This window comes from Charadrius vociferus, unplaced genomic scaffold (genome assembly GCF_000708025.1).
Source record: "Charadrius vociferus isolate BGI_N301 unplaced genomic scaffold, ASM70802v2 scaffold225, whole genome shotgun sequence".
Classification (NCBI taxonomy): domain Eukaryota; kingdom Metazoa; phylum Chordata; class Aves; order Charadriiformes; family Charadriidae; genus Charadrius; species Charadrius vociferus.
Window position 1 is genome coordinate 260,020 of NW_009648638.1, and position 12,837 is coordinate 272,856.

The 12,837-nt window shown below is 54.2% G+C and overlaps 1 protein-coding gene across 1 annotated transcript in view; it reads left to right on the forward strand.

Annotated features, from left to right (window-relative positions):
• Positions 1-543: 543 nt before the first annotated feature.
• The window catches only part of LOC104287598 (rho GTPase-activating protein 39-like), a 27,836-nt gene continuing 15,542 nt past the window's right edge, over positions 544-12,837 (forward strand). Inside the window, exons 1-2 of the mRNA XM_009886319.1 lie at positions 544-922; positions 10,771-12,079. Coding sequence (XP_009884621.1) covers positions 567-922; positions 10,771-12,079 — 1,665 coding nt within the window. The 5' untranslated portion in view covers positions 544-566. The remainder of the gene's footprint in view (positions 923-10,770; positions 12,080-12,837) is intronic.

The window sequence follows — 12,837 nt, forward strand, 5'->3', positions numbered from 1 at the left end:
CAGCCCCACAGCTCGTGAGTCCTGCAGGCAGGCTGCCCACAGTGTCAGGAGCCAGGGATTTGGGCTCCTGAGGTGGCATTACCAACAGGGTGCAGCTCCCAAAAGGAGCAAATCCTGTTTTGCATATCCTCCCCGCTCTCGAGAGTTCCCCTGCACATCTCGCCAGGCGCCTGCACTCCTGCAATCGTGCCAGCCCTTGATGTGAATTATCAGAGCATCAGCAGATGATGCTTGCCCACTGTATGCTGCTTGTCCCAGGCTGGTGAGTGGCGTGAGCTGATGGCGGGGTGGGGGGGTGACCTCCCCTTACCTGTGCCAGGGAGCTGCTGATTTGGCTTGGCCCCATCTCAAAGCCTTCCCCTCTTCTTCCCCTGAGCTGGTTAGATTGCTGAATTGCCTCAAGCAATGCTTTGATCTGCAGCACAACTGCCTGGCTCAGAGGCAGTAGCTCTGTAGGACTCGCAGACAACTTGTTTGCCTCGAGCCTCTGGCCCAGACTAATATGACTTTCATGTCCCCGCAGCTCGGACTGGGTGGAGATCATCGAGCCCCGCTCCCAGGAGCGGATGTATGTCAACCTGACCACTGGTGAATGTGGCTGGGAGCCCCCTCCCAACCTGAAGGTGCGCCAGTCGGACCAGAAGCAGTGGTGGGAGCTCTTCGACCAGAACAACAACCGCTTCTACTACTACAATGCCATCACACGTCAGACCGTGTGGCACCGACCCCAGGGCTGCGACATCGTGCCCTTGGCGCAGCTCCAGGCCATGAAGCGCAGTTCCCAGCCTGACTGCCAGGGCCGGCAGCACCGGGGCAGCATCAGCAGCGACAGCAGAAGCACTCCCATCCAAATGGCTCTCTTGCAGGAGATGGAGAAGGGCAAGGGGGACTGTGCCGCAGAGAAGAGGAAAGACCCTGGCAGGTAGGGAGAGCTTTAGCCTTCTCTGTTTGTATCTAATGTGTTGCCTGCCTGGCAAATGGTTTGGGATGCTGTGCTGCCTTGAGAGGGTGCAGCACTGGAATTAAGTGCTGCCAGGCCAGTGATCACTGCCTCCTGCCCTCCTCTTCCCAGGGTACAGCTGTCCACTTTCACCGCTGCGGTACCACTTGAACATCCCCAGTCTGGACCAGGCCTTGTTTGTGTGAGGCACCATAAAAACACACGTCAAAAGATAATCATCGCTTCAGAGCCCTTTGTGCTAAACAGAAGCCTAAACAGGGGATGGGCTGGAGTGTCATGCTGTGATGACAGCTCTGTTGGACGCTCATGGCGAGGTTTGCTGAGATGGCTGAGCTGTCATGCAAGGGCTGCTGCAGGGTGCAGGTGAGCCTGGCTGCAGCTTTGGCCAGGGCGGGAGGTGGGGCAGCAGGGACAGAGCTCCTGGGCACAGTTACTTGCTCACATAAAGCCTGAAATGAAAGAACAATAACGGGATGCTATTTCGTTTGACTAAGAGGTTTTCTTACACTTAAACCAGTCTGACAACAATCGAGGGGTTTTTTTTGTATTGAAACTTTGCCAGCATCAGCTGCACAAAAGCATCCTCTCCCTCTGTAGGGACAGCCCCTCTGCCTGGAGCACTGCCCAGGGCTGCTCTGCTTCCCTCCTGCCCTGTCTGGGCATCATCCTGCCCTGGAGAATGTGGTACCAACAGCTGGGGAGACTATGCAGTGAGCGGAGTTGAGTCACCCAAGGGCTAGAGCAGAGCTTGGGTGAGCCTGGCACTCTTGCCATCCCTGCCAGTGCTCCTTGTCCCCACTTCTGGACAGTGCAGCGAGCCAGGCTTCTTTAACAGCTTGGGGTTTGGATCAAGGTTGCCTCTCTGTGTGCCTGGTGCTGGTGAGGAGAGAAGAAAAAAGCCAAGATGATGAAAACCGTGTAGGATGGCAATTCTGGAAAATACATGTTCTAGAGTGCCCTAAACTGAGGTTTATCACTTGTTTGCTGCCCCCTGAAAGATGCTCCTATATTCACTTCAGATCTGTGTGACTGGGAGACACTGCTCGTGCACATACAGTGCACCAGAAAGAGCCCAGAGCTTTACTGGTTCCTGCAATGCTTCCAGTGCTTCCTGCCCCATGAGCAGCCCCTCTGAGCTTCAGACCCATCCAGAGGATGATCCCTGCCCTGCCAGGAGAAACGCAAACAGTGAGAAGTGCCTTAAGCTGAACCCTGGTAGCTCCCAGTTCCCTCTGGTCCCCTCCCAGTGACCACAGGTAAGCCACAGGCACGTGGGATTTGCCATGAGCCAGCTGGCTTCCCCTCGTCCCTGGGGCAGCCAGAACAGGCACCGACAAACTGTTTTCCAGAGGAGCGAGGGCAAGAGCCTTGCACAGGGCATAAAATATCCTGAGCTCCACGGGGTTCAAAGTATTTCTGACTCAAGGCTCTCAGGAGTGAAACGTGGCCTCCTCTGCTTCAGTCCAGAGAATGGCTGGCTGTGCCTCAAGGGATAAGCAACGCCAGCTGTGACCCGTCCCTCAGCTCTCCAGCCCTCTCAGCAGGGAGGACCCCACGCAGGCCCCCTCATATAGGAGCAAGGGGAGCAATGTGATGTGGGCAGGGATTTGCTTTATCTTTACTTGCCAGCCAGGCTGGTGCCAGGTGGCATCTCAGGCGTCACTGCCAGTTCTCCTGCAAGGAAGGGAAGTGGGAAGGGGTTCTCCCTCACTCCATCCTGAGCCCAAGTTTTTGCAGCAACCTTAGGGCACTTCATTGAAGGGCAAGTGCTGGGAAAGGTGTGAGTGGCAGCTCGCTTGGGAGCTAACAGGCTACTTGGATGTGTGAGGCTCTTCCAGATTCTCACACCAGTAAGACGACAACATTTGCCTGTGGAGGCTGCATTCTTTGAAGCAGGAGACTGAGCAGTGTTTCCTTGCACATCCATCATGTGTCATCACTGCTATTTGTGAGCAGGGGTTGCACATCCAGTTATGGTGCGGAGAATGATTTCTCTACCTGAGTCTGACGCTCAAGGAGAGATTTCTTGCCTTTTGCTAGCTCGTAAAATGGTGAGCAAAGAGCTGAGCCTAAAGCAAATATTCCCAGGTGGGGTCTAATGCCCTTGCTGGGATGTCTGGTCTCGTAACAGCAAAAGCACACCAAGTTTGTCAGCTCTGTTGTCTGCGTTGTTCTCCAAAGACAAACATAAGTGTGTCCTCTTCGTTCCCGTGGCAGGGATACATCTGTATAAACAGAGGGCGAATAGGTTGAGTGCTGTTGGGAGCATTTGACATATTTATAGGTACCTGCACCCAAGACAGTTTCACTTTTGTCTCTAATGGCAGCGCAAAAGATTTGTTTTTCTTCCTGTCCTGGTTCCGGCAGGGATGGGGTTAATCTCCCCCGGAGCCGGCAGGGGGCAGGTATTCCCTCCCACGTGACTCATGCCCGGGCTATAAGAGGAGCTAGCCGGGGCGAGGAGAGGAGTCGCCACTCGGGGGTGGGCTGCGTCGGTGCGGGTCCGGTCGGTGCGCTTCGCGGCGGTACTGTAATCGCGTTTTCGTCTTTTCCTTTTGCTGTTCTGTTAAATTGCACTCTTTTAACCCACGAGTTTGGCCCTGTCATTTTCTTTTTCCACGACTGTGGGAGTTGTGCGAGCGGCTGCGTGGGTCTTTGTTGCTGGCTGGGGCCAAACCACGACACTTCCATTTGTGTTTATCGTCCCACGATAGATGGAGAGGCCAGAAGAGACCAGTGTGGTCCCCAAGAGGGGCCTCCTGCGAGCACATGCCACAGAGATGTGGGAAGGGATTTCATCCTTTTTTTTCAGTAATACTTTGTGGTTGAGGTTTTTTTTCGTTTAGCAGACTGTTTTTTCCCCACCTTCCTCTCTTGTGCCTTCTCACAGCATTGCTAAATCTGCTGTGCCCACTGCCATGTCTTGATGCTGCCAAACTGCTGCTGCACACTGCAGCAGAGTGGAGACACTCCTAGACAGGTGAGCGCTGCACCACTGCTCCTTGCTGCCCATCCCCTCCACCTGTATGCCGATCCCACCTTCTCCCTCTCTGCCCCACTGCTCATTGCTGCTCTTCCAGCTCCTTGAAGTGTACCAGCTCAGAGCAGCCTTCTATCGACACTGGCCCTTGGCTTTCCCAGGTGGCCCAGGGAGGTTGACCCCCCTGAGGAAGTGGCAGCTACATGCTGAGGGGCAGATGCTGCTGCGATTCACGGAGCCTCCTGGGGAAGCCCTTCTGCCCATGCTCTTGGTCCTGTGTCGGTTTTTGGCTGCACTTCCCGGGGCTGCCCAGCCCAGCCCAGCTCTGCTTCTCCCTCACTGGAGCAAGGATGGCGGGGAAGCACTTGCCTTACAGCTCCCGATCCCTCCTGAGCGCTTGGGATCCTTGGGAAGGAAGATGGACTCTCTCCAGGGGACATGGCGGCCAAATGATCCTTTCACATGCTGGAAAGCTCTGCAAAGGACAGACATGTTCCCTTGGGGACCGTGAGACCAGCCTGGGGCTGAAAGCAGCCAGAAGCATTTTGGAAGTGTCTTGTGAGCTGCTTCAGCCTTGCTGGGGTTTGCTGGAGCTCCTTGGGCCTCATGGGTGAGAAGGGGCTGGGCATGGAGGAGGGCTGAGGCCTGAAGAGAACAGTCTTGCTGGGAGTGGAGCTTGTATGTTGATCTGCAGCATTCGGGCATGCCACTGGTCAGGGCCGCAAGTGGGCTGTGCCATCCCCAGCCCTGCTGTCCATGCAGACCAGCCCTTTTCCTCCTCTTCCTGTTGTTCTCCCAGGGTTGGGGACTTGTTTCATAGAATCATAGAATTGCTGAGGTTGGAAGGGACCTTCAAGATCATCAAGTCCAACCATTAACCTATCCTGACAAAACCACTTCTAAACCACGTTCCCAAGTACCATGTCTACCCTTTTTTTAAACACCTCCAGGGATGGCGAATCCACCCCCTCCCTGGGCAGCCTCTTCCAATGTTTAATAACCCTTTCAGTGAAAAAATTTTTCCTAATACCCAATCTAAACCTCATCTGACATAACTTGAACCAAGTCCTATCACTTGTCACCAGGGAGAAGAGGTCAGCCCCCCTCCCCCTACAACCTCCTTTCAAGGTAGTTGTAGAGGGTGATAAGGTCTCCCCTCAGCCTCCTCTTCTCCAGGCTAAACAACCCCAGTTCCCTCAGTCGCTCCTCATAAGACTTGTTTCAGTGTAGGGTGTCCAAGGTTCCCTTTGTGATAACAGTGCATCTCAAAGTCCTCCAGGTAGAAATCTGCTGTCCCTAGGAACATCCCATCCCCTAGCACAGGAGACGTGTGTGTCCCTTCTGCATGGGCGGCAGGTCGTGCTGCCCATCCCCTCCTCACCCACCTTCCAGCTCAGCATCCTGGGCTGGGAGCGAGAAGGGGCTTGGTCTCACCATGCCAGGAGGCTGCACTGGAAGGGGAGTTAGAGGGGATGTGTAACATAAAGCCCATGAAGGTGGCTGTGAGGGTACCTCTGCCTCTTCCAAGTCTGGTTTGCCTCGTCATGGGCTTACGTCTCTCAAGGCCCAGTGTAAGCAACGCCAATATTAAGTTCTTCATAATCAGGCAAGAAGCACCATCAGGATTCCTAACACAAGTTTGTTTCCTTCTTATGCCACTGACCTTGGGGCAGGGTGCACAAACACAACATGCTTCGCGTGTGTCCACAGAGCTCTCTTCGGGGCCATGCAGACCTGGGTTTGGGTGGGTCGCCTCCACAGCATCTCCATCCCTGCTTCAGCATGGGCACCAGCAGCAGCAGTGCCGCTGAAATACAAACATCCTTGTTTAGTCACCTCTGTCAAAGCACCAGGAAAATGACTGCTGGAAGGGGCAGAGCTGAGGTGCAGGGCCTTTTCTCTTGGCTTCTGGGAGGGAAGAGCAAACAATGGAGCTCTGGAGCCTGGGAAGAGCTGCCGGATATGCTGGGCCTGCTGGAGCTGGGTGCGGGCTTGGAAAGCCGGCACTGGGTTGCGGTGTTTATATTGGAGCTACTTGAAAGCATTCCTCGAAGGAACATCTCGGGGGACTTGGCAGGGTCTCTGCTGCTGGTGGCTGAAGAGCGCGGCCAAGAGGCTGTGTTGGCATGTTTCTCCACCACTGACTTTGCTTTCTGCTAGGGCTTTCACTGCTCAGAAGGACAAGGCCGAACCTTTTTCCATGAAGTCAGGAAGTCCCCATTCACTTCTGCTTGGTCTTTTTCAGCAGCCTGCGGATGGGATTGAGGGAACCTGTACCCTGATGTGGCCCCAAGAGATCGTTCATGGGTGTGGAAATAGTCCTTTCAAAAAAGCCTTGTTTTCTCTGCAGTAATGCTTCTTTCCTCTGATTTCCAGTGGCCGGGGAGACTGACAGGCAGAGTGGGATACAGCACGTGTTTAGGGGTTTCACTTCTCCATCACATTCACTTACAAGCCTCCTGGTCAGGGGGATCGTGGTAGCCATGGTCAGGCTGGAGCTTGGCTCCCTCTGCCCTCAGTGACACTGGAGCAGCACAGCTCCCCTGTCTCCTCTGACCCTGTGAGACCGTGCTGGATATCCTGGCAGAGCCATTCAAGGACACTGCCGTGGCATGAGGAACATGCCTGAGTCCCACGCCAGCCCTCAATGCAAAGCTCCTGAGTGCAGTACCCCCCCCTTGAAGTTGGAGTGCCCGTGGGCACAGAGCAGGCACTGGGGAGGTACCAGTACCCAGCGGGTACTGAGGAAGCCCTGGCAAATGCATGGTTACCTGGAGCAGTCCTCGCATCCCGAGTCGCAACCGGAGAGGAGTGGTGGCACAGTGGCCTTACTCGTCTCCTGCCTCTGACTGCACATTTGCAGCTCACCCTGCTTGGCTTCCCTGCGTGGCTGTCATGCAAAAGGCCCCAGTGTCATCGTCCCCTGAGAGCTGCTTGAGCGCCACCAGGCTCTGCCTGCTCTGGGATTCACAGCAGTTGGTCTGAAATGAGCTGGGCTGGGCTGGGCTGGGTCCTAATGCGAGCTTTGCCCCTCAGCCTGAAGGAGGGAACATGAGTCTGCTGAGGCAGCGGAACCTGTTTCTTCTGCCCTGTTGCCTGTCAGGGTGTAGACCACAAGTGCCAAAAACCTGCTGCAGGGAGGCTTGCTGCTCGCAGCAGAACCCCTTGCTTTACTGCCTTGCCATAGCCGTCTGTTTAAGCTGTCCTGCTGCCCTGCTGGCTGGTCTCAGAGCATCTGCGGAGCAGGCATGGGGAGCGCCCAGTGCCAGCACGGAGCTCCCATGCTGAGGCACCACCCTGTCCTCCTGTCCCAGGTGCAGGACACCTTCCTCCCACCCTGGTGAAGTGACTCAGGGCAGAAAGGAGGCGTCGCGCTTCAGGATGCCTCTTGGAAGTAGACAGCTTGTCCTCTGGGGGAGGCCACAAGCACAGTGCTCTCTTTTATTTTCTGGATCAAATCCCTCAGTCCTTATCTGAGAGCCAAAGTCTAGGCTTTGCTCTTTTTCATGGATGCAGAGGGGAAGCTGGGGTCCCACAGAACCCTAAAATCATAATGTCATGCTAAGGTGGGGGCCCGTCTCTGGAGGCTGGGCTGGTGGTGCTGCTCAGATGCACAGCCCCGCACCTGAGCAGGGACAGATCGGGACATGCCCAGTGCTGCTGCGTGGGTGCGAATCGGGACAGGTGCTGATACGACTGATCAAGCAGGAGGTGGTGCCATCCTCACCACGGCCCAGAGCTGAGGGAGGAGGTGGCAGAGCTTCAGGCTGAGTTCCTGCTGCTGCAGGTTGGCACGGTTTGGTGAGTGCCGGAACGGCAGGCACTGGTGGTCCTGACGATGCCAGGAAGTACCGGTACATGCTGAGCCTGTGCAGGGGGACAAGTCTGGTCGTGTCATGCCTGACAGAGGTGGGTCTGCCGAGCCTTTGCTGAGCAGGTGGTTCAGCTGCGCATGAAGCTGAGTGGACATGTAATGTTGTAGCTCAGGGAGAAGAATAACCTCGGAAGGTGGCTCATGGCATGTGGGGTCCAGTGCCTTCTTGCAGAGCGCCGGGTTATTTTCCAGTCCTGCTACAGCTGCGTGTCTCTCGAGGCTGGGGGACAGCTCAGGAGCTGCAGGGCTGTGGCTGTTCTCCCCTGGGACCCGGCAGCTGGATGGTGCTGGTCAAGATGCGATGCTGCCCCAGCCATAGCATTGAGTTAAAGTCACTCCCATGCAATCATCCCTGGCATATGAGTGGCTTGGCCCTGCTTGTCCTTGAAACGGCTCTTTGCAGGTCTCACTTTACTGCCACAAAACAAGCCACTGGTACAGCCAAGCAGGGGTAGGTGGAAGGGTGTCAGAAACACTCATTTAAAAGCCTGCCAGATCTTGCTGTGCTGGTTCTTCCTGTTAGTCCAGGAGCTCTTCGAGGAACAACCAGGTCTGCGGCAGCGCCTGCACTTGGGATCGGGGCTTGGCCTAGTGCAGGAGGGATGCATCGGTGCGAGGCGCAGTCCCTGCGGTCCCAAGGGAGGGATGCCAGGTGGTTTGCAGAGCTGCGTGTCCTCACCAGTGCCACCGTCATCCTGCTGTTACCGCTGGCTGTTCCCTGCCCATGTCCTCGCTTGGCACCGCTTGTGGTTACCCACTGCTCCAGGTATCACATCTCTGGGAAGAAGCACGTAGAGGACAAGCCACTGGTGGCGTAACAGGAGGGGGAGAGTGGGGGCTGTGCTTGATGGCAGCTTGGACAGGTGGAGGGAGGCCAATCCCAAATCCCTTGATGTTTCCCAAGCAGCTGCTCTTGGGACAGGGCTCAGGTCAGTCCTGGGCTGCAGCACTGTGAGCGGGAGGTGGTAGCTGGGGGAGAGTCCTTCCTCATGGCGGTGGCATGTCCATCTTGAAGTAGTGTCAGGAGCTCCCTTAAATTAAAACCCTTTGTGCCTTAGTGGGAGATGCTGGCAGAGGTCCCTGGAGCAGGGGAGACCCCAGGATGGGAAGCAGAGGATGGTGGCCCTTTCTCAAACCCTCTCTAGTCACCTGGTTAGTTGCACAAGGCAGAGACGCGTGTCTGTCATGGGGAAGGAGCCAGGCCCTGCAAAGGCAGTGGTGCAGCACAGTGCGGCCAGAGGGTGGCGGGGCCCTTTGGACCCTGGCCGGGAGCCTGCGGCAGGGCAGCGCTGGCCTCACCCGTGCCTCTCCCGGCACTGCTGTGCTGAGGTGGGGTTCACAGCAACACAGTACCGTCAGAGAGCATGTTTTGCCCAAAATATGGTAAGCGGTGGATGGGGAAGGGGTATGCCACCCCCTCAGGAGTGGAGTGATTGGGAACAGACATAGGATATTGGGTGTGGGGCAGAGGATGTGGGGCAGGTAAGTGGGCAGGGAGCGGGTGAAATAGGGCACCTACAGTGACGTGGGGCTGCTGCTGTGGGGCACATATGTCCCCTGGGGGAGGGTGCAGGGAGAGCAGGGTGTGTACAGATGTGCCCTGCTGGTGGGAGACCATGGCGGGGAGGAGAGGCAGAGCACCCCCATGGAAGCTGTGCTGAAGGAGGGGGATGGTACCTGGCTGGTGAAAGACCTCTGGAGAGCAGGAGCAGAGCGCAAGGGGGTTTGGGATGTCCAGATATCTTGGGGCTTGGCAGGGAAGGCACAAGCAGGGGGTGGCATCACCGAGAGTTAGCTCTGGGCATGCGATGGAGGTGAGTCCATGTGCCGGCGCAGGGGCCATGCAGTGCGGGATGGGGAACAAGTGTTAAGGTTCAAATAAAGCAAAATGACTGTGAAGGTGTTACAGGAACATCTCCCGTTGCAGATGGGGTACGTGCCCTGTGCCCTCAGGTCTTACCCTGTGACGGCTGGTAGGGGACACATGGAGGGAGGACACAAAATGGGGCCAGGTTCAAGGGGACCTTCCTGGGGACAGTAGTGCCGTTGAAGACCTGGAAGCTCAGGCTGGTTTTACAGCCTTTCCACTCTCTTTTCTTCAGAGGTCACAAATATAGACTGGGTATAGCCGCAGCCTGACCGCAGGTTGTTATTGCACTGCAGAATGCACCTTTGGGACTGGGGTGTTGCAGTGGGCGTGCTGGGTTGTGGTGGATCCTGAGTACCACCACAAGTCAGAGGATACTCCCAGCAGAGGAGGATTTCACAGCCATGAGAGCTGAGCAGGGCCAGTAGGTTTGGCCAAGGGAACCCGATCTGAGGGCATCTGGACCAGACTGGGAGGATGCTCTATACAGAGGCTTGGTGGGTTGTGTGGGAGTGTAACACACATCCTGTGAGCTGAGGAAGTCCGCCCCCATATGCCTCCCATAAACCTCATAGGTTTTTCTGCAAAATAAACATGCATTTGGAAACTTAGATCAAAAAAATAACATGGTCTGGAAGGACTGTCATCTTAGTTTGATAAACCGAAGGAAAGTGGAAAACACTTGGGGTTGTTTTCTAACTCACGACTTGAGTGGTACAGAATAGCTTACTGGTCTTCAGCTGGTCGTTCTGGCTGCCATGCTCGTGCTAGCTAATGAGCCTGGGGAAGCACACGTTGTTTCCTATCTCAGTGCTGGTGATACCAGACAGGTTTTAGTATGATGGACTCATTTTACCTTATTGTTCTGCTGTCCATGGCTCAGAAATTTATTGTGTGTGTAACAACAACATGTTTCTGTTTTGGGAAGGGGGATCTCCAGGAAAAAAACAATGAGGAGCTGATGTCACTGGTTGGGGAATCTCCAGGCACTTTGAGACTAACAATCTAGTATTTGAGTAGAAGTAGAGGATACTTCAGTTAATATAATTCTTAAATAATTCCCTGCATTTGTATCTTTCTTCCTTTAGGGAGACTCCTACCCACTGGCAGCCTCTGCCAGGCACGAAAGCAGCCATGTTGGTCAAAGTGAACAGTTTGAGGCAGATACAGAGCTCTTCAAACAATTTGCTTCAGTTGCAGAGTGCTTCAGAGGCCAACAACCAAAAATCTCTTCCAAAACCAGCCATATATGCTCAGCCTCAATCCACATCTCAGAGCCCTGGAACCACAAAGCAAATGCCTACAGGAGAAACAAAGCAGTCTATGCAGGTCAAAAAGACGGAAAATGGTGGGTTTTGCCTGGTGTTGATGAATGGTCCAACTTCTCAAACACCTCCAAGGAGTCAGACAGGAACCCCCCAGCCTGCTTCCCCCAAGCATGCCTCCCCTGCACCTATATACGATGAGCCATCTTTAGAGTCTCCAATTTATGATGAGCCACCAGTAGATATGGACACTGAAAGCGTCAGTATGAGTGGGATGTCTCCACCAAGGTCGCCAAGCAACAGTTTAAAAAAGCAGCTGCAACCAACCAAGTTGTTACAGCATCCAGGTATGCAACAGCAGCAAGCTGCAAAGAAGCATGCAAGAAATCCCTCTTCCACTGAATACAGCCCAGCTGGCAGAGAATATATAAAACACATGGTCAACGTTGACCAGTCTTCCAGACTCTCCCATTCTTCTGCTGCAACAGCTGGTGCATCTACTAAACTACCTGGTCAGCTTACTTCAAAGGACAGCTTCAAGCAGTCTTGGAGGATCTTGGAAGCTAACGTCCTCAAGAACATGGAAGCCCACCACAGTCGACAGAACAGCCTGCAAACTCAAGAGTACCCAACTGGTATAAGCCATCAGGATTCTGGTTATTCAACTGGCCCTTCTCCAAGCTTGAGAAAAAGGAAAGGAAGGAGGCAAGGGACAGGTCAAGGAAGACCTGGCTCTGTGGGCAGCAGCAGCGAGCTCACGGCTTTGAATGATAAGCTGATTGCCGAGATGCGTGCTGTAGTGGGCAGGTCAGCAGCTTGCAGGGGAAGCAAAGCCAGCCTTGATGCTGAAAGTCTGGAGGGTGGCATCCCGGCAGAGAGCAGTAAAGTCAGATTTCAGTCCGACCACTTGAAAAAATGCATCAACCTGAGCTCAAGGGATGACGTCTCAGCTAGTAATAGGTCTCTGTATAGACAGGGCCTGGAGAGCAGGGGCAGCTTTCCCAACGATGTGGCTGCTTCACAGGACACAGTGAGGCAGAAGAGGACTTTTGAGAAAATAGATTCTTTAGAAAAGAATGTGACCAGCCAGACAAGTTTGGCTTCATCAGATGCTACACGCCACTCCTCCCAGGTACCTCCATATACACTGAGTTAAATAGCACGCCTTTGCTGGACTATTGTGGAGCAGAGCCAGGTACCTTGTCTGCTCCCGGGTGGGTTTAGTGGACATGCTGCAAGCAGAACACATTTGTGCCTGCAGAATAGCAAACAGGTCACAAAGCTTCACAACTTTGCAGGTGGAGACCCAATTTCTGGCCAGTGGCATGAGAGGAGGGGGAATTGTGGAGGGGCTTGTGTCCAGCCAGCCCTCAGTGCTGTGGGTAGCTCTGCTGTGTTATTTGGGTAAATCTACTGCCTGATCATTTCACTGGCACTCATGTCTTCTTTGGTAGCCCTTGCCCTCACATGTCCTTTCCACACTGGGATGGCCAGAGTTGATGGGGTGCAGGATGCAGGTGTCAGGATTTGCATGGCCACATGGCAGCGTTTTCTGTTTTTTTCTCTCTCTTCTTTTTTTCCTCATATTCTGTTCTCTGTTCTGATTGTTCCTGCGCATTGAATGGGAACATTCAGGAAACTGGTGATAGTGACTCTAGCATCTTCTTGTTGGAACTAGTTATTTTAAAGCCCATTAGTGTGCCTGCTCAAGTTTTTCTCTATAACAGAGCACTTCTGCAGAATTTAGTTTGCCATCTTTTGTCCTTTTTGGATTTGAAGGAACCTCCTTCTTCATGGTTTTAGTTCAGATTTAGGTTCTCCATGGATAATTTTATATCCTGTGAAGGTTTTGTCCTTTTTGTCTTTGCTCACTCTTCCAGTTATTTCACT